The sequence below is a fragment of the Coenobita brevimanus genome, chromosome 33 (genome assembly GCF_032717465.1).
Source record: "Coenobita brevimanus isolate Jiangsu-jjx chromosome 33, ASM3271746v2, whole genome shotgun sequence".
Lineage (NCBI taxonomy): Eukaryota > Metazoa > Arthropoda > Malacostraca > Decapoda > Coenobitidae > Coenobita > Coenobita brevimanus.
The window spans coordinates 4,430,992-4,452,924 of record NC_136986.1 but is presented as its reverse complement, the minus strand read 5'-3'; the positions used below and the strand labels follow the sequence as shown (position 1 = coordinate 4,452,924).

General features: G+C 44.1%; 2 protein-coding genes across 2 annotated transcripts in view; both read left to right on the top strand.

Moving 5' to 3' along the window:
* Positions 1–21,933, top strand: part of LOC145395719 (glutamate receptor ionotropic, delta-1-like) — a 382,972-nt gene that overhangs the window by 2,291 nt on the left and 358,748 nt on the right. Inside the window, exon 3 of the mRNA XM_080269259.1 lies at positions 4,575–4,651. Coding sequence (XP_080125385.1) covers positions 4,575–4,651 — 77 coding nt within the window. The remainder of the gene's footprint in view (positions 1–4,574; positions 4,652–21,933) is intronic.
* LOC145395902 (ionotropic receptor 93a-like) overlaps positions 15,464–21,933 on the top strand; it is a 52,005-nt gene continuing 45,535 nt past the window's right edge. The window contains exons 1-4 of the mRNA XM_080269425.1: positions 15,464–15,675; positions 16,263–16,422; positions 17,782–18,047; positions 19,196–19,330. Coding sequence (XP_080125551.1) covers positions 15,464–15,675; positions 16,263–16,422; positions 17,782–18,047; positions 19,196–19,330 — 773 coding nt within the window. The remainder of the gene's footprint in view (positions 15,676–16,262; positions 16,423–17,781; positions 18,048–19,195; positions 19,331–21,933) is intronic.

Here is a 21,933-nt window from a genome sequence, read left to right as displayed (position 1 = left end):
AGCATGTATGTAGATAACCAGTTGAAGCATGTAGTCGACCATGTGAAACTAATTAGTGAGAAAATTGGGGCTGTAGAGAGATGCTGCACTGCTGAGCCTCAGGTTGGTGTACGGGAAGTGTATGAAAGGAACGGACAGTGTATGGTGAATCTTGACGGATCCCAGGCATCTAAAGGTAGCATTACAGGGTTGAATGATCGGAATGCAGAGATTTTAAGTCCTGGTCTTAATTATGATGCCCCAGTTTTCAGGCCCCAAACCAGTGAATTGCATGGCTATAATGGGGGTCCTATCAAAAAGAGACCTTCAGGAATTTGATGGTAGAGTATCTCGGGAAGCTTACTGTGCACAGTTTGAGTTACTTGCGGATCAGAATGGTTGGGATGATAAGAAGAGGGCTGCAGAAGACCCACCACTGAAGAGATGCAAAAGAACCTTGATGAATAGTGTGTGAGAAGACAGAAGAAACGACGGCATGGAGTATAGTAGGAATGGAAATCATAGGAAGAAATGCCACTACTGCTGTGACAGGGCCAGCGTCAGATGAAGACCTGAAGAGGATGCAGATTCGCCACCAGTGCTCAAGTGACTGCAGCAGAATACAGTGCGACCATCATGGGGAGAAGTTCCCAGGTTAAGCCCTGCAACTAAGTGCTACTGTTGTCAGTGGGACCGTCTACGTTTGAACAACGATCTGCTGGAACATCAGTTGGAGGCAGCTGATGGCCGCAGCAAGTATTGGCAACTGGTGGTTCTGAAGAAGATGAGGTCTAAGTTTTTGGATGAGTCTCATAAGCAGATCACTAGTGGGCTCCTAGGAGTGAAGAAAACTCTAAGCCAGCTGCAACAGAGGTTCTACTGGATTGGCATGGGTCAGGATGTTGAAGAGTGGTGTCGGGCCTGTGATGTGTGCTGTGCGAAGATGGGACCCAAGAAATGTGGTTCTGCCCCTCTCCAGCTGTACCAAGTGGGTGCACTGATGGAAAGAGTCGCAGTGGATATTGCTGGACCTTTGCCACTCACTGAGAGAGGAAACCAGTATATATGTGTCTCCATGGACTACTTCACAAAGTGGCCAGAAGCCTATGCTATCCCTGAACAAGAGGCTGCGACTGTTGCTCAGGTGTTGGTTAACCAATTTTTCCGACGTTTTGGGATGCCACAAGAGCTACATTCAGACCAGGGTAGAAAGTTCGAGTCTGCTGTGTTCCGTGAGCGCTGCAAATATTGGGGATCAAGAAGACCAGGACAACCCCACTAAGGCCACAGTCAGATGGGATGGTGGAGAAATTCAACTGGACCCTGGGGCAAGAACTGGCCAAGTACTGCATTGATGGACAAACAGACTGGGACCAGAAATTACCTGCTTTGCTGATGGCATATCGGTCTGCATCCCACGAGTCTACTGGCTACACTCCTGCAAAACTGATGTTGGGCCACGAGTTACGTTTACCTGTCGATTTGTTAATGGAAAGACCACCTGGTGAAGAGCTGCCTACAGACACCACCGGCTATGCGAAGCACCTTCAGGAAAAGCTGGCTGAGGTACATCAACAAGTGCGAGGAGCCCTCAAGTTTTCAGGAGAAGTGATGAAGTGCAAGTATGATGCCAAGGCAAGTGAAGTGAGCTTCAAGGATGGTGACCAAGTCTGGTTATACAATCCTCAGCGTAAGAAGGGACAGTCACCAAAGTTGCTGAGCCCATGGGACAGGCCTTACACTGTATTGCACCGCCTATCGGACATAACATATTGGATTCTGGGAGGTAGGAAGTCTCGCCTAAAGGTGGTACATGTGAATCGTCTGTGGCAGTACCATGGGCCAGGACAGTACAGCTGGGATGTCTCTGAGGAAAAATTGTGCTCACTCGCAGCCGAGGATGTTGAGGACCAAGGAGCTGAAGTGCAAGAAGATGATGACAGTTTCCTGAGGGAAGAAGTGAATCAAGAAGAGGACCAAGACCTTCCTGGAGGAGTGGACTATGTGGAGGAACAAGGACATCGTCGGAAGCGGCAAAGAAGAAGACCTGATAAGTTGAAAGATTACTTTGTGTATAGTTAGATGTTTCATTAGAATTAGGGTTTAGGTTTATGTTTGTGTATACTATGTAGTTTTGTCGGGACGACAAAGAACTAGGGAGGGGGTAGTGTTATGAAGGGGGATTTGCCAGTTAGTCTCGTACCTTCGAGACGTTTCTCGTACCGTAAGTTTCGGTACGAGTCGTCAGAGTTGCCAGTTTGCCTGTTGTTTGTGAGCCTAGTTATTTCATAAGTTAAACATTCATTTATTTTTATGCTCTTTTTCTTTATAATGTTTTATTTAAGTAACTGCTTGTTAAATTATGTAATTTAAGTTCGTATGGTTAATGATTTAGAGTGTCATGTAATGTACGAAAACTCTAGCATGTTTTGATGTCTCGTAGTTGGTAACTGTTGTTGCTAGGGGCTGATGCAAGACAGTATGTCCTAGAATGTTGGAGAAGTAGAAGTTTCAAGAGTAATGCAAGCTTATATAAGATGGGGTAGTGATTATTACAAGTTTAGTCGAGTGTCAAGACAGTTTGTGCAGTCGATTTTGGTGCAGTGTCAGTGAAGGTTGTATATTTTTGGTACTTGTGAAAACAGTGGCAAAGAGTGACGGGTTATTGAAGTTTGTATATCAGTGGAACTTGAGAAGACAGTGAATTGTATTAGGTATAATTACTGTCAGTGAAGATTATTTTCGGTACTTATGAAAACAGTGAAGTGTTGGCAAGCATTAAGTGTACTAAATGTGAAGTGTTGTTAGGCATTAAGTGTAATTGCAATTAGGAAAGGGTGTATAGCTCCAGTGCTTGTGAGAACAGTGAAGTGGAAAGCATTAAGTGATATTACTTGGAAAATAAAGACAGTGAACTTTATGGAGCCAGTGTTTATTTTCGCCTCAGCTGATCTTGTGTGCTGTACACCTTAAGGCTGACCATAGAAGAACAACTCACTGGGCAACGTCCTTCCTGTACTGTACTACTGCTGTTGGAGCCTGTGGCAGCGTGGGGACTCGGACGTAACAATAGACTTGTCTGCATTCAAACTTTTGCTGTTACTGTCTGTAGCTGTTGTAAAGTAATTAATTTGAATATTACATCAGAATATAATATCAGCATCATTTTGCAATATTTAGTAGCCCACTCACTTTCTTATGTGATATGTTGGCGATTATTTAAAATGCGATCTCTACAGAAAATGCATTGTATTTCACAAAATCAATATTCAGAAAGTATTCACTGCAAAGGTTTGTATTTGATCTCATTTTGGCTGCTACTGCCAGAATTAAGCCTATTTTTAAATAACATGTCATTTCTTGTAAGGTGTTATTCTAACTCTATTCAGCTCCAGCATATCAGTGTTCTACAGTATCATCCTAGATGAAATGTGTAATCATACTGAAACAACACTAACCTCTCCACTGCCCTCAGTGATGATCGATGTCGATCAGTGAAATGTACAGTACAAACTGTTGCTCGCATCGATCTCGTTAGTGCCACCTAGAACTGCATGATAAACCCCAGTGATATCCCATTTGGTTTCCTTTCTGAACCCCCAGTATGTACATATATAATTTCAACCATAGCGCAAAGCTGTTTGTGAGTGACGTCGTTTTTCCTTGATCTGATATGCACCGATGGGTTTCTTTCGACTCTATCTCTGTTTTGATATATATCTCATTACTGACAGGATGTTATTAAATTTATTGTTTACAAGATGTTATTATATTTCTTTCCAAAAAGTTTGGCACCAACAGCAATAATTTATTTCATTCTATTTATTCCCTAACTGGTAAAACTAGAAAATAAAAAAATTGCCTTAGATCGTCTATTAGCCCTGGAAAGTTTGCTGGCTTTGTCCAGGGGATAATTTGACTCTGTAAGGAGTTCTCTCTCTCTCTCTCTCTCTCTCTCTCTCTCTCTCTCTCTCTCTCTCTCTCTCTCTCTCTCTCTTGTATTGAAAACACAGTGGAGGTAAAGGAATACCTTCCTGTCATCCCCCTGCTTCTTTGTGGCAGGGTGCTTCTCACTCTTCACTGAAGCGTTGCATATCCTGCCATATTTTACTGACATTTCAAAGATCATTACTCTTCTGAAGTGAATGCCTCTGTCCCTCCCCAATAACGGAAACCATTTAACATCCGCCAAGCAGTGAACCCTAGTCCCCTTTCCTGTTTGCAAGGGTTACCAGGTATTCTCAGTCCTCATGTATAAAAATGATCAGATCAGGAACTGTTCATCATTCTGGATTTCACACTGCCTATGACCTCCGATCCAGACATCTCGAAATAAAAGTGACGATTTTTTTTTACTTCTTCCTAGGAAGAACAATTCATTATTATACCTGGAGCCTTTTGCTCGTACTTTATTATGCACTAATGATCAGTTTCACTCATATTAGGAAGGGCATCTTGCTGGTAAGCTTTAAGGAAAGCTACATCATAACTTTTAGATCGAAACAGTTCCCAGAAAGAGTTTATGTAAAAATGACACGAGAAAAACAAATACTGGGGCTTTGTTTTCTTTATTTTAATGTTATATTTACTTGCAGGTCACAGATCAGGTGCAGATTCGTAAATCATTCATGGCATCAGTGATATATGCTGTTATTCCACAAGAACTAGAGAGGTGAGATTCTAAGCTAAGGGTAACCTTTGCACTTCAGTGTTCACTGTTGTTATTGATAATCCGGTTCAATTCCAGATAAGCAGCAAAGAAAAGCTATACATTGTCAAAAGATAGAGATAGCCTATCTAATCTAAAATTGCCTAATGTCTTATTAATTATAGATAACGTAACTGATGAGGAAAATAATTTTTGAATGTTGTTTTACTTGCTGAAGTGGAGTAACTAGAAAATGAACCTGTCAGTGCACAGAAGTCAAGAGCATTCTTCTAATGCCTGCATACAAATATTACCTGCGCCTAATTCTTGGTTATTTTCGTCTTCCCAACATAATAAACAGAACTGGGAAGGATAGATGGATGGGAAGATGATGATGGAGTTGTAAATAATATACCATAGCTTCTTGTAGTCTGACAATGTTCGATGGTAAAGGAAATGATCTGGAGGGTATGCATGGAGCCATGGGAAGATGATGAAGCTGGAAATGTAAAAAATCAGTAATATTCCAGTAGTTTCGAGATGGGACTTCAGTTTTAGTTGAAATAATAATAATAATAATAATAATAACAATAATAATAATAATTTTATTATTATTATTATTATAATTATTATTATAATTATTATTATTATTATTATTAGCTGCGATAGCGAAACTGGTATTCTTTTCAGTCTGTCCGTCTTTTTGTCCTTCTCTCAGTGTTTCTGTTGGCACGATAACTTCACAACCGCTCAAGATATCATTAAAAAAAAATTACCGGTCTGTAGTAGATAAAAAATCGATAACAAGTTCGAAATTGGTAAAAGTAGGTGAATCTCTGTGTGTGTCCATGATAAATTCGCAACTGCTCAAGGTATCATCACAAAATTTTATAGGAGTGTAGAAGGGATGAAAATCTCCTACGAGTTTGAAATTGGTGAAAGTAGGAGGTCTGTGTGTCTGTTCACACGATAACTTCGCAACCACTCAAGTTATCATCACAGAATTTTACAGGTATGTAGTTGAGATGAAAATCCTTTACGAGTTCGACTTTGGTGAAAGTAGGTCAAAATCTGAGTGTCTGTTACCATGATAACTTTGCAACCATTCAAGATATCATCACAAAATTTTACAGGTGAAAATCTACGAGTTAGAAATTGGAGAAAGTAGGTCAAGGTCAAGGTCATATTCCATGTTGCGCTAGATATGTATTGGCTTGCGTCTGGTGTGATTCCCCCGGTGGGAAGGACTCTAGTTATCGCCATCTTATGAGGTGGAGCAATAATGTTTTTCCCTGCCTTAGTGTGTGTGTGTGTGTTCTTACCTAATTGTTCTTACCTAATTGTATCTTTACAGGAATGAGTCAAGCTCGTACTGTCCCGTGTCTTAAGCCATATTTATCGTACATATCCTTAAATTTGTGAATTGTTTTGGCACACACTATTTCATTCGGTAGTGCATTCCATTGATCAATTGCTCTGTTTGGGAAACTGAATTTCCTTACGTCTTTGTCACCTCCCTTCTTATGCAGTTTTTTGCGGTGTTCTCTTGCTGATGCTTCGCCATATGTTAAGTAATCATTTATGTCTGTTTTCTCCTTCCCTGATATGCATTTATATACCATTATCATGTCACCTCTTTTCCTTCTTTCCTGTAGTGTTGGTAGGTTCAGTTTATTTAGTCTTTCTTCGTAGCTTAGGTCCCTTAAGCTTGGTATCCATCTTGTAGCGGCCCTTTGAACTTTTTCAATCTTGTCTATATGTTTTTTGAGATAAGGACTCCGGACTACTGATGCATACTCCAGGGTTGGTCTAATGAATGATCTTATTATCCTTCTTAGCATACCTTCATTTATGTATGTGAATGCTATTCTCATATTTGCAAGCAGTGTATACATGTTCCGTACCTTCTCACTGATGTGGTCAGCCGAAGATAGTCTGTTGATAATCTCACCTAGGTCCTTCTCTCTTTCTGATGTGTGTAGGGTTTTATTTCCTAACGTATAATCCCAATCAGGTCTTTTTCCACTTTTACCAAACTTGATTACATGACACTTGTCCACATTGAATTCCATTTGCCATGTATTACTCCATTCAGGGAGTTTATTTCATTTTTCTTGTAGCTCTTTACAAGAGTCTGTGTTAGTAATTCTCCTTTGTATTTTTGCATCGTCTGCAAACATATTCAGATAGCTTTCATTTCCAGTGTTACTGTTTATATCATTTATATACACTAAAATCATGATTGGTGCCAGCACTGAACCCTGTGGTACTCCACTAGTCACTTCTTTCCGTGATGAGTAGTTTCCCCTTAGTACTGTTCTCATTTCTCTTTTTATGAGAAAATCTTGCATCCAACAAAACTGTTTGCCTCGAATTCCTCCTTGATGGTACAGTTTCCATAAAAGTCTTTGGTGTGGTACTGTGTCAAATGCTGTCTTGAAATCTAAGTAGATACTGTCCACCCATCCTTCTCTTTCCTGTATTGTGTTTGTTACTCTGTCATAGTAGCTCAACAGATTAGTAACACATGATTTTCCTTTTCTGAAACCAAACTGTCTTTCTGTTATCATACTGTGTTTTTCTAGATGATTTACCCAAGCTTTTCTTATAAGCTTTTCTAATACCTTGCTTACAACACTGGTCAGTGATGCTGGTCGGTAGTTGAGTGGATTTTGTCTATTTCCTTTCTTGAATAAGGGGACAATATTTGCTTTTTTCCAAATATCAGGTAGTTTACCTTGACTCAAGGATTTCTTGAAAATTAAAAATAATGGTTTTCTTAACTCCTTTGCACATTCTCGTAGTGTGTGTGTGTGTGTGTGTGTGTGTGTGTGTGTGTGTGTGTGTGTGTGTGTGTGTGTGTTCCCATTATACCTCATGAACGGCTTGAACAATCAACATGAAACCTTCAAGGACTCAAGATATGGCCAAAATCTTGGCAGAGTTCAAAAGTGGGCACTTGGGGTCAAGGTCAAGGTCAACAAAATGGCTGCCAAAGGTCAACTACTTTTTATTGCCCACCTTTAGCACCACTACATTTCACGAACAGCTTGAGATATCAACATGAATCCTTTAGTTTATCAGGATATGGCCAAATTCTTGGCCGAGTTAGAAATTGGGCACTCGGGGTCAAGGTTTAGGTCAGAAACATAGCTGCCAAAAATCAAGCATTATTTATAGCACGCCTGTGGCACAATTATATCTCATAAACGGCTTGAGCTATCGACAGGAAGCCTTCAACATATCATGATGTGGCCAAAATTTTGGACTTGTCCAACAGCTTATTCTGGCAGGCGATTAGCATCCGGATTCTGAATGCTTTACTTTTATTCTTATTGTTATTATTGACATTTGTTATGCTTGGTGTTTTTAGGCCGACTTCTCGTCCTAGAAACACAAGCTGTTGAGATGGGGTTCTCTTTCGAAACTGGAGCTAGAACACACAACGAGAAGAGCAGGACATAAAAACTCTGGACAACAACCTTACACATGTATTATCTCAAGTAAACTCGCAGTATACAATATGAATGTAAGTAACACAGTACCCTATTCAGTCTCAAAATACACTAAGCAGACTAGAGGGCTACGACTAGACTGTGGTGTATCGGGATCACACAGGATACTATCCAGTCACAGGGAAACTAGACAGACACTGTACACAAGATGGATGTAAGTCTCACACAGTATACTATTCAGTCACGAGTACACAATATGACCACAGGTATCACATAATATACTATGCAGTTATAAGGGCACTAGACAGACAGGGTACACAATATGAAAATAAATGACACACAGTATATTACTCAGTCACCAAGGCACTAGTCAGGCACAGTATACAATATGAGCACCAGTATCACACCATACATTAGTCAGTCACAGTTACACTAGTCTTTGACTGGACTGCAGGAGTCTGGTGGCCTCCAAGTGTCGACCAGATGTTGGAGGGGTCCCATCAGGTATTCCTTCTCGCAAAGGCCACAGGACAACCCTGAGGGGCAACGTCGTCTTCTTTGGGCTGCTGCTGGGCGTGGTGAGAGGCCCTCCGCTCATGGTGCCTCGCTGAGTTGTCTGGTCCTCAGGGCTTGGGCCAAACAGAGCGAGTAGGCACATTTGTCTGCGCCCACCCCAGGGAGGAGGTTGCCATCGTCTAGGGCTGGGGAGGTCATGCCTTGGGGTTGCAGGGGCACCTCGGAGAGTCCATCGTCTACGGTCTACCTCCCGTCGGACTGCCGTCAGGGTTGAACTGTGGCATCGCCTTCAGCGGGAGTCCGTCAGCTGGTTGTCTTGCCCGGGCACTGACTGTACTGCACACACTCCTGGGGACAACATGGGGCCTCACCAAACCTCCTCCAGACAGGAAAGCTCCTCTTGGGGGCCCCACTGTGGGGAGAAATAGAGGAGCGTCCTGCTCGGCTACAGAAGGAGTGAGCCAAGCAAGGTCATCCTCCACAAGGGAAGTGTCAGAGTTGAGAAAAGGTTGTTGGGGTGTCTCTCCCTGGCATAGCTGAAGGCCGTCACTGAGGTCCCGTGGGCAACAGGAGGAGGGCGGCTGAAGGCCGTCCCTCTCCCGTCAGTATGGCTGGAGGTTGTCACTGGAGCCCGACTTCCTCGCAGGACCGAGGGCGAGGTGTGGCTGAAGACCGTCACCTGTCCACAGGTGTGGCTGAAGGTCATCACTGGAGTCCTGCATGGGGAATGGCAAGCTGTCAAGGTGCGGCTGAAGGCCGTCACCGGAGTCCGACTCCTGGAGGCAGCAGCAGAAGGCAAAGGGGCATTACCATCTGTCTCCAAGTGCGACTGAAGGCCATCACCGGTTTCTGCAGGGGAGGAAGGGGTTGCAGCAGTTGAGTGGCTTAACCCGCCACGTCTCGTTGATGTATATATAAGTCCACACGTTTTGTCACTGTCAGTCCTGTTGACGTATATAAACGTGAATCAATTGCAAGGTCCCTAATTTGCACAATTTTCAATTTTCGCGAGTGATTTTTGGTACGTATACACGGGACACCTTCCTCTACAAGATGCCAGGCAGGGACAATGCCTTACCCAGCATGACCTCCCCCCCCCTGCATGCCATTGTCTCAGCAATTCACCTGTTACCAGTGACCTGGCCAGTAAAGACATGTCGTGCCACGGCACGAAATTCAGGGCCAGAGTGATTCCCTAATCGATGACAATGTTGAGGACAAACTTTACATAGCATTAGAGGAAGAAACAGTCAGAAATGATGATCAGGTAATGTTGCCAAAAAAGGTCAGGTATGTTGATGTGTTTGGTGAGTGAAACAATGCTTATATTGCCAATATTACTGTGTGAAAACCAATATACTCTCGTACTACATAAAAATTCGTACCAAATAAATAAATAAATACCATTTATGAGTGGTGTGGAATGGTTACCCTCCCATAGAACTCGTTTTCTTTGGAGCCAGCTTTATAGAAAACACAGTAAGGTGAAGAGGTACTGCAACCTGTATCGAGTATTTTAAACCTCAGGTGAATGATTTCTCTATGAATTTTCGATGTTTCTCACCAAAAGTGGAGGTTTGAGCCAAAAAATTTTGTTTCCAAAAATGGTCGAGATTGGGGGGAGTCAGTGGTTGAAAAGTAGTCGTGTCGGGGGGGGAGTTAAGGCTGTCTAGATATTTGTGTGGCTAATGGCCGTTACTTGTTTTGTGCGGCTAAAGGCCATCACGGTTTTTGTGGGACTACAGGCCGCCACTTGGATGCTGCTTGGGTCTGAGTATTCTGCCCAACCCAGAACCTGGCAAGGGCTGGTCTGTCTGGAGGGTAATGCACTCAGACTGCGACGTTCCCGCTGCGTCTGTTCCGGGGAATAAGGGCGCAAGGTAGTCGGGGACATAGGCCCATACTGCCTGGGCAATGCGCGCTCCCTCAGAGCCCCTCCATGGCCTCCTCCTTGGGGGGGTGTTGCCATGTCCCACTGGTGCTCGGTTGCAATGGTAGATATTTCACCATCGTCTCGTGGGGGACAGCCATGTCCCCCTGGATGAAGGTAGTAGGTCTCGGTGGTGGTGGTTCTGTGGGTCATTGTCAGGTGCTGGTGGAGGGTGTCCAGTGTGAGGTGGCTAGGTTTGAGTCCTGCTGATGGGGATAGGTGATGTAGAGGGTGGAGGCCTGATGTGTTGTCTGGAGGAGTCAAAGGAGGTGGTGTGTCCCATGGACGCATTGTTTACCTCCATAGGTTGGGGCCCAGGTGACACGCCGTTCCTTCATGGCTGGTAGTGGTTAGTATTCAGTGTGTCCTAGCCGAATGCTGGTGATCAATGAGGTGGTGGACGTTTTTTGCGGCTGCCGAGGGTAGATAAGGCTGTTTTTCCTGGGGATATGGGCGGGTGGACATTTCCACTGGGCCTGGTGTAGTACGAGTGTTATGGGGGTCATGTTGGGTATGTGTGAGGTAGGGGTGGTTTGATCTGGTTGTGTAGGTGAGGTGGGGGGACTAGGTGATGGTGTGGTGGAGTATCTGGCTAGTGGACGTGAAAGATGGCTGGAGTGGGTGATGGTGGTCTTGAGGGAGGGTGTGGGTGGTGAGGGGGGAGTGCAGCCTCATGGTGTCTGGGTTGGGTGTGGTGTCCAGGTGTTTGGTGATGGGGTGGCGTGGGTAGTGGTGGTGGGTTGTGCTCGTGGTGTGGGGTGGGTTATGGGTGGGGAGTGAGGTATAGGGGATGTGGGGGATGGTGTGGGGGTGGAGGCAGCAATGGGTGTCATGCAGGGCTGTGGGCTCGCCATGGTGGGGGTGGACTTGGGGTCCCTGGGTTGGGAGGTTGGATTTGTGGCAGTGGTGAGGTGGCAGGAGAGGAGGTGTGGGGTGCAACGGGGGAGTGGGCTGGCGGAGAAAGAACAGGGGAAGAGGGTAGGGAGGAGGATAGTGTGATATAGCAACTGTATGAGTCTGACAGGGGATCGGGAGTTGCAGGTGGTGGTGAGATGGGGGTGTGGGGTTGTGGCATGGGGCGGTGGTTGTCAGGAACAGGCGTACATGGAGATTCTGATAAGTGCACAGTGTGTTGTGATAGTCTATGGTGACGTGGTAGGGGTTCAGGATGTGAGTGATGATATGTGGTCCCATAAATCGCGAGGAGACTTTGTTGGGTGTGGGTAGCTTTGCCACTTCTACCGAGTTACCCAGTTTGTAGGAGTTGGAAGGGGTGGTGTCTGGCCGCAGGTCTAGATTTTTCTGCAGGTGGTGTAATTGCCTCTTGAGGTGGTGTAGTTGGTCGGACGTGGGGGACGTGGAGGGGGACTGTAGGTGTTGTTGTAGAGGTAGGAGGGGGGGGCCCTCCCTGAATACCCTTTCGCGGAGGCATATGCCATCGTCCCGGGGGCAGGAGTTTATTCCCTACTGAACAATTTTGACGTGGACTGGCCAGTCCTCATTCTTGGTTTCTTCTATTCGGGCCCACACATGGTTCAGGAGGGCATGATGGCTCCTCTCACATATTCTGTTCCCTTGGGGCCAGTATGGGAAGGAGTGTGAGATGCAGTGGCCAAAGATATAGCAAGTTCTTGCCATACGGTGCTGGTGAATTGGTGTCTAAGTGCAGGGCGTGGGGAATCCTAAAATATGGAAAGACGTGGTGGATGAGGGCATCAGCCATGGCGATTGCTTGGTGTCCCTTGGCTGGGCAGGCGATTAGGAATTTTGAATAGGTGTCTACGAAGGTGATGATATATCTGTAGCCGAGGTGGTAGGGGGCCCACTACATCCACAGATAACAACTGCCAGGGTTTGTGAGCGGTGATGTTCCTCGATGGGCCAGGTGTGTGCAGGTGGTATCCTTGCCTAGCGTGCAGGCCCGGCAGGACTAGGTAACTTGTTTGGCCAGGTTGGAGGGGTTAGGGGTCCAATAGGCATCGTTGAATACTTGCAACAGTTTCTTGATGCCTAGGTGAATCCCGTTGTCAGAGTGGAGGTGCCCCATGGTGTCTAGGGCGCTTTTGGGGTCGAGCACTATATGCCCTGACTGGGTAAATAGGTAGTCACCCTGCTGGTGGAGTTTGGAGAACAGGTGTGGCAGTATCCAGTGGGGGTAATCTTTGTTGCACCATTGTTGCAGGGGTTCTGGTTCGCTGTGGATTGAGTTAATCGGGATGGAGGCTCCTGTGGGCCTGTTCAGATGTAGCCAAGCCTCGTGCTAAGGGGGGATTGTTAGGGCAGAGGAGATGGTTGCTGGGAAGGTGGGGTGTGGAGGAGGGGCTGGAGGGGGGAGAGGGGGGTGGGAAAGAGGAGGGTCTTTATATGCAAAGGGGCTGGATGGGGGTCCAGGGACTTCTGGAACTGGAGCCATCGCTTGTGACAATCGATGTTTGTGCGTAGGTTCTGCAGGAGGTCCAGTCCCAGGTAATCATCATATGCACAGCAGGTCGAGTCAAACACAATGAATTTGTGTTGGGTAGGGACTTGATGGTGGGTGTCAGTGCGTAGGGCCTAAGTTTCCCCACGTATGGGCAGGGGGCCATTCCCCGCTTCCACGAGATGAGCTGACATAGGGAAAAGTGGGCCAAAAGCCAACTTATGATGGGAGTAAAAATGGCTATAGAGGCAGGATTTGGCCACTTTCGTGTCGAATAGCAACCTCGCTCTTACCCTTCAGTCTCATCTACTCGTAGACTGTAGGGTGGTATTTCTGAGAGGTGGGCCCCACCACCGTGGGGAGGTGTGGGGGCGGGCCTAAAAATCCAGCTGTTATGGGATCTCGTCTTCCTCCAGCTCCACTTCCCCAGGGTTGGTGTCCCCGATTGGTAAGGCGTCGTCCTCAGGGCCCTCGTTATCTAGGGAGGACGCTTTCCGTCGCCCCTGGGTGACTGGTCTGCGATGGGCAGCTTTTAGTTGTTCTCTGATTTCGTGGAGTGGACATCTGTGGCAGCAGCCAGAGAATTCCCACAGATTAATGGAAATCAAGTTCTGGTTTTCCTTGAGGTTGGGGTGCTTGTTGGTGGGGTGCGTCCTGGGTAGGTTAGATATTGTCGTGGGGTTGGTGTGGGCTGAGGGCGCCTGTGGTTTGTAGTGTGGTGCTGGTCTTTGGGTCGGGAATTTGCTTACGACGTTGATCTGCTGCAGGGTGGAGCAGGAGGCTAGGAGGCATCGTATGAGCTGGATGTCTTTATCTAGGTCTCCTGTAGGGTCGTGTATCGTAAAATGTTCCTTGATAACACTGGGGAGAACTCTTAAAAGTGTGTTGAATGTGTGTTGTTTCCGGGTTGCTACATCAGTCTACAGGAATGCCGGCCGTGACGAGTCGCCTGGCCTGAATGAGTGTGTCATCTAGTTTCCCGTTATAGGTTAAGCTGTCGAGTTGTGATAGTGCCACAACTCTTACCAATGATGGTGTGATGGCCTGAATCACTATTTGGTGAAATTCATCCATGTCAGCTCCAGGACGATCTTAGGTGTGATGCTGGCTATTGATTTGCCCAGGAGAGGCAGGGTGACTGCTATTTTCTGTTTGTCATCCTCGAACCCTATGTGTAGGAGCTGTTTGATCATGGATAGGTATGTGTGTATGTCATATTGTTCTGGGTCGAATTTAGGCAACTGCACGTGAGGTTTTCTTGCCATTTTTGCTGTTGTCCCCGTTTTGCTCCTCCCCGTATTCTGCCCAGGTCAAGAATCACAGCTGGCCACTAGTGTTATGCTGGGTGTTTTTAGGCCGACTTCTCGTCCTAGAAACACTAGCTGTTGAGCTGAGGTTCTCTTTCGAGACCGGAGGTAGAACACACGATAAGAGCTGGGCATAAAAACTCTTGACAACAAACTTACATGTGTATTATCACAATACAACTCACAGTATACAATATGAATTTAAGTAACACACATTACACTATTTAGTCTCAAATACACTAGGCAGACTAGAGGGCTCCAACTGGACTATGATATATCAGTATCACACATGATACTATCCAGTCACAAGGACACTAAACAGACACTGTACACAAGATGGATGTAAGTCTCACACAGTATACTATTCAGTCACGAGTACACAATATGAACACAGGTATCACTCAATATACTATGCAGTTATAAGGGCATTAGACAGACATAGTACATAATATGAACATGAATGACACACAGTATACTACTCAGTCACCAAGGCACTAGTCAGGCACAGTAAAGAATATGAGCACCAGTATCACACCATACATTAGTCAGTCATAGTTACACTAGGCAGACTGGATGGCTCCAGCTGGACTGCAGGAGTCTGGTGGCCACCAGGTGTCGGCCAGGTGTGGGAGGGGTCCTGTCAGGTATTCCTTCACGGAAAGGCCATGGGACAACACTGAGGGGCGATGTTGTCTTCTGTGGGCTACTTCTGGGTGTGGTGAGAGGCCCTCTGCTCGTGGGGCCTTGCTGAGTGGTCTGGTCCTCAGAGCTTGGGCCAAACAGAGCGAGCAGTTGCGCTTGTTTTCGCCCACCCTGGGGAGGAGGTTGCCATCATCTAGGGCTGGGGAGGTCACGCCCTGGGGTTGCAGGGGCACCTCAGGGAGTCCGGCATCTTTGGTCTACCTCCCATCAGGCCACCGTCAGGGTTGAACTGTGGCGTCGCCTCCGGCAGGAGTCCATCAGCTGGTTGTCTCACCTGGGCACCGGCTGTAATGCACGCATTCCTAGGGACAGCACAGGGCCTCGCCAAACCTCCTCCTGGGGGCTGCCTCTGTTGGGAGAAACAGCGTCTTGCTCGGCTACAGGAGGGGTGAGCCAAGCAAGGGTCATCATCCACAGGGGAAGTCTCAGGGGATGAGAGACAGTTGTTAGTTGTTAGGGTGTCTCTCCCTGGTGCGGCTGTAGGCCGTCCCCTTCCCATCGGTGTGGATGAGGGCCATCACCGGAGCCCGACTTCCTGGCAGGACCATGGGTGAGGTGCAGCTGAAGGCCATCGCCTATCGACAGGTGTGGCTGAATGGCGTCACCAGTGTCCCGTACGGGGAGTTGCAAGAAGTCGATGTGCGGCTGAAGGCCGTCACCGAAGTCCGACTCCCGGAGGCAGCTGCAGAAGGAGAGGGGGCATTACTTTCTCTCCCCAAGTGCGGCTGAAGGCTGTCACCGGTTTCTGCAAGGGAGGGGGGGTTGCAACAGTTGAGTGGCTTACAGCTGTCTCGGTATTCGTGCAAGTAAAGGCTGTCACTCGTTTTGTCTGGTTAAAGGCCGTCACGTTTTTTGTGCGGCTACAAGCCGTTACTTGGGTGCTGCTTGGAAATGAGTATTCATCCTCACCCAGAACCTGGTGAGGGCTGGTCCAGCTGGAGGGTAATGCACTCGGACTGCAACGTTCCCGCTGGGTCCATTCCGGGGAAAAAGGGTGCAAGGTAGTTGGGGACATAGGCCCATACTACTTGACCAATGTGCGCACTGTCAGAGCCCCTCTGTGGCCTCCTCCTGGGGGGGGGGTGCCATGTCCTGGTGGTGCTAGCTTGCCACAGTAGTTATTTCAATATTATTATAATTATTAAAATTATTTTAATTATTATTACTAATTCATTATTATTATTATTATTATTATTATTATTATTATTATTATTATCATTATTATTGTTCGAGAACAAATTCTTTTCTATGGTGGGATATAACAAATGCCTATAACATCTATAATTATATCTAACAATGTTTCCAGATGGGATCTGACTTTCGCCTATGATCAAACTGTTGGTAAATTCACCATGGCCACGCCGTCCATAACACCCAGTTGGCTGAGCTTTTACTACCCATTGAGTGGCCAAGTGTGGATCGGTGTCTTGGCTTGTACACTGACTGTCTGCTTCACAACTGTCAAGGTAAACATGCAAGTGCTCAGGCACGGGCACATCCAGTATTGCTAATAACAGTCAGCAGAAAACGGTTCCCTATGTTATTATTATTATTATTATTACAATTATTATTATTATTATTATCATTGTTGTTGTTGTGGTTGTGGTTGCTATTGTTTATCATCGTAATTAATTTAGACGTGGGACATTCTCAATTAGCAGCCCGGGGCTGTCTTCCAGTGTTAGTCACACACAAAAATATATTTTCACAAGGCAGGTGCTTCTGTTTAGCTCCTTCAGGATTTTTACACAAATTAATGTGCTTTACTCTAGCGAAGCACAATATGGTTCTTCATTTTAGCGAAGTCCCTTATGGTGCCATATCTGTCTGTTGACATTGTTCTTAATTGTTTTATACTCACCGAGGACAATGATACATTTAACCCTCTCATGGTCGCGTTTTCTTGTTCTTCCCTTTTATGTAACATGAGCAAACAGCATATGATTTATATGTAGGTGGATGTGTCAATGGTGACAGTTGCTTATTATGGTACCATGAACACTCCCTTGGTCATGTTAATTCTATTACCTTTTCCAGTTAACCGCAGACGATAGGTTGAAGTGAGTGTTTAACATGAGACTCACAGGTGAAAATCAGAGTGAGCGATAAAGAAATATAATGGAAAAATATTAGTTTCATTTTACAAGTACAGTATAAGTACAACGACTCTTCTTGAATGATGTTAGATTCATGCAATAGAAAATTAAAGAACATATATTGCTGTTTTTATACAACATATCCTTAAAAACTTTGCTGGAATATATATTTATGGTATAGATGAGTAAAGAATGGGTTCGGATTGTTACTTCCACCCCGAGCCTATACTACAGCCACCACTGTCATGTAAGTGGTAGGCTACTTCACACTTGTTGATTTCTTGAAACCACAGCATGGAATTGTTAATTAATTCTGTTTCATACAGTTTTAATTTGGTCTGCCTTTTTGAACGAAGAAAGAACTTTAGCCATTCCTAATCAAATGAACTCTAAAAAAATGAATAATACATCATACCTTCACTATAACCAAGATCTGACTCTACCATGACATTTTCACTATTTTAGACCGTGATATATGTACCCGAAAAATTACGTTAAGAAAAGTAAAAAAAGATAAAAGTTACTTTACGAAACTGGACGCGAATGACCTCATTAGAATTGTGTGTCTTCCTAACTGTAGCAGAAACGAGGAGGTGCACTTTCTTTCATGGCTCATATTATCATAACCATTCCACTGTCCGAAACATCACTGCTCGCCCCTATGACACAATAAAAGAAACAGCTACTCACTCATATCATTGTATATCATTGTATATGTATATTTTACAGATCACGAGGAGGAAAACGTGGCAAATGCGGCATGGAATGCTGAGTACTGGGTCGGTGGTGCTGGAGTCTGTGGGCACCCTGATGGGCCAGGGACTGTACGGACGCCTGTCAACCAGCCACTCCAACCACATCCTGGTCGGCACTTGGTTGTTCTTTGGTGTAGTGGTGGGCACAGCATATCGCGCCAGCCTCATCGCTTCCCTCACCCTCCCAAGGATGCCACCCAGACCAGAGACAGTTGAGGAGCTGGTCAAAGTAGTTGACAGGTGAGATATCGAAGAAAAAACGTTTGGATGAAAAGATGTTGGATGAAACTGAAATGTAAGTTAATGCTGGGCCCTCTGGTTATGCTCTATCACTGCATCAAAGATCTTAAACCCTCAGTTCTATTTTTCCCCTCATTAACCAACACATCACACAGTGAGTTAGTTTTCACCCAGCAGCTGGTGTTTTATTCAAATCCTTCGATGCGGTACTTTCACTCCTGATTGTTCAAAACCAGGACATCATTGAAAGAATCAATAAATGAAGTTCTCAAGTCCCACATATTACATCATCCACATAACCATACTTGAAATATTCCATCTCTCAATATTTACCCACTGTGTTACTCTCTTCTTATTTTTCTTTAATTTTGTGCTTACCGCTCTCGTTACCTTATTCACTTCCACATGCACTGTCCTCCAGAGACGCACAGTCTTTTGCTTATGCTTCCTCCACTGTCTCCCTTAATACATGGACCAGATCCGACCATCCTGTAGCACTTTGGAAGTTATTCAATTCATTGCTTATCGTATATTCAGACACCTGTGTCACTTTATTTTTACTATTATTCCTACAGTACAATAGGATAATTTTTTTTTTTTTTTTATGCGAGGAAGAAGGAACCAAAGGCCATGGCCCGCAGTAACAGTTCCCTCCAAGAGAAAAACAAAATACAATAGAGAGCCAAATTCAAGATCCGATCATTTTGAGATGCCTGGACACACTGCGTTTGAAAGACTGGAGATCATAGGCAGCAGGAAAAACAGATAGAGGGAGACAGTTCCAGAGCTGACCTGCAAGGAATGTGCTGTAATAAACGGTATAGAGATAGACCAAATAAAAACACTATAGCTCTATAGCTCTTTCAATATTAATTTACTTGTAGCTTATTTTACGAAACTCAGTGGCAGGAAGAGACAATACTATGTCTCACTTTCTTTCAATAGCACTTCTTCGTGAGTAGCATCTTATCTTGGTTTTAATTAATTGCCACAATTTAGCATTCGAGATGCAAATATGGCAATTTTAGGCTAGTTTTAAAGCAAAAAAAAAAAAAACTAAATGCTTGAAGTGAAGTTGTTGTGTTGGATTATTCTAGAGGCGTCAGTAGTAATACTAATTAAACAATTTCTATTTGTATATGTTACAGGGTGACAATGAGATCTTTTGATGGTTCATACAAGAAGTTCTATTTAAACTCTGCATCGAGTGCCTATAGAGAACTTGGGAGCATGCTTGTCGGGGGAGATGTTATGGACGGACTGAATGCAGCTGTGAAGATGAAGTGAGTTGGTTTTGCTTACAGTGATAGTTTTTTTTTTTTTTATTTAATAATAGAACAGAGGAAGGAAAAACAAATGACTACATAAAAATATCTATACACCAAAATACTGGTATCCTTGATTCATAAAAGTCTGTAACAGTTGTGCTTGAAAAGCTGAAGGTTGAAGTATGGAGAGAAACAACTCTGGGGAGGCAAGTTGCAAAGAGATGCAGTTCAGGGAATAAAAGATTTCTGATAGGCAGAAGTTCTGCAGTATGGCAGTGTGACATTCCAGTGAAGAGCGCTACCACATGCCCATGTAGCACAGGGGAAGGTATGGAAAGGTGACACAATGGATGCAACTTTGTCTGAGCATTTGCCATAAAAGTATCTATAAAATAATGGAAGGGAGGCAATACTGCTTGTTACCAGTAGGAGAGGAAGTTTATTTGTTATATCAGGGTTACTGATAATTCTAACATCTTTGTTCTGAATTAGTCTAGTTGTTTGAGTGCAACCTGTCCCCATCCATTCCACAAGGGTGAGCAGTATGCCAGCTGAGAGCACACATGACAATTATAAACTATAGCTAACTGCTCATCAGTGAAGAAGCTGCGAACTATGTACAATAATCCAAATTTCTCTGAGGCAGCTTTAGCAAATGACCTGCCATAAGAGGTCCAGCTGAGGGCATTGTTAAGTGAAACACCGAGAATTTCAATACTTTTGGAGATAGGAATATTAGTAGCACTGAAGATAGTATAGGAATCTGGCAATATCTGTCTATTAGTAACCTGTATATATTTGGTTTTACTAGCATTAAATAAGACAAGATTATTTTGTCCTCATTCAGTGATCCTAGATAAGTCTTGATTTATGGAAATGGTTGTACTGAGTTGTGAGTTAGAGATGTTAAACTTTGTGAATGAGTGTTTAAGTTTAAATGAACTGTGAAGTGTTGAGTCATCTGTGTATGAATGAACTGATTATGAGTGACATACATGAGATCATTAGTATGAATTACGAATAGGATTCGAGCCAGAAGTGATCCCTGTGGCACGCCGTTGGTCATTCAGGGATATTTGAATATATATCTACTTTTACTCTTATATTTCTGTTGCTGAGATATGAGGAAATCAGAGGAACAAAAGATGTTAGTCCAATAGATACTGTAGCAGGGAATGGTGTCACAATTTGTCAAAAGCCTTAGAAATATCAAAGGCTACTGCATCAGTTTCTCCATGTTGGTCAACTGATTGGTGGACGGTGTGAGTCAGGAGACTGAGTATATCGACAGTGGATCTTTCGTGGCGAAAACCATACTGCCTATGACTAATTAAATTGTTGAATTCAATATATTTAATTATGTGCCTCTTCATTGCAATTTCAAATACTTTACCAAGAGAGGACCTGATAGATATTGCTCTGTAATCAGAGGGGTCAGAAGAACTTCCTTTTTTCACAATTGGGTTGGTATTGGGAATGAAGAAGTACGTAAGTATAGCCTGGATAACTTAGCTAGAACATAAGCAAATTCTGGGGAGCACTTTTTCAAAACAATTGGAGGAATTCGACTTGGGCCTGGAGCTTTGTTGGTTGTTAAATTGTGTAGGATGGATTGTATGTATCTAGTCTGTAATTTAAGTGGAGCACTTTCGGGAGAGTCAAGTTCTAGTGCTGGGACGTTCTAGCTGACTTATTGTAAAGTAGCAATTCTTGCAGATGTACTAGTAAGGATATTCGCTTTACCAAGTGAATCATTTGTAATGTTATCGTCTGAAGATTTTAGTGGGGGAATGGGTGATGACTTGTTACATAATTTTTTTGGTATTTCGTAGATACGTTGACTGATATATGATAATTAAAGTTACTTGGATGCTTGCATGAATAAATTTGATTCTTTTATGCATGTAAATGTTTTGTCATATATATTTGGAGTAGAAAAAAAATAACTATTGTACTGTATATGAACAAATGAAAAAGAAAAGAAAAGAGTATCGGCATTATCAATTATTTACTAGTATTTTTTGTTCTATTTAACATACCGTATATTATACATTGTCTTACTTTACTGTTTCAAGTACTGTAAGATATTTTAACATCGTGATTTTTAAAAATGTGTCCGAATCAGGGTGTAAGCACCAGATCTCGTTCCTTGAAGTCCAGCAGTCCCTCTATGTACTGTACCATACACCTTCATTGTAATCATTTCGGTGCTAACATCCGCCATCCATATTTAAAACATGCTAAGGCTGTCTCACACAGGACTGGTGTACTGGTAACAGCGAGATTGTCTTTTTGACATGTTAGCGGGTCTGATAGCAGATCAGTAAAGTCTGCTTTTAACTAAATTCAGATCCATTAATTGTTAGTGCCCTAGCAGGGATATGAACCTGCATCCATTGGGATATAAGAACACCCTTCCACCGACTCGGTCACCGATAGATAAAGATAATTATCACCCAGGGTCCGTTTCTTAAACCTCATTATTGTCCGCCTTCAGCAAAGTTTAGCGATAATATTTTTTGCAGTGTCTGTGTGTTTGTCTGTGTCTGTATGTGTATCTGGTCCAAGGAGGTTTAAAAAGTGGAGGCGCATCAGCTGGGATGAGTGAAGCCTAATGA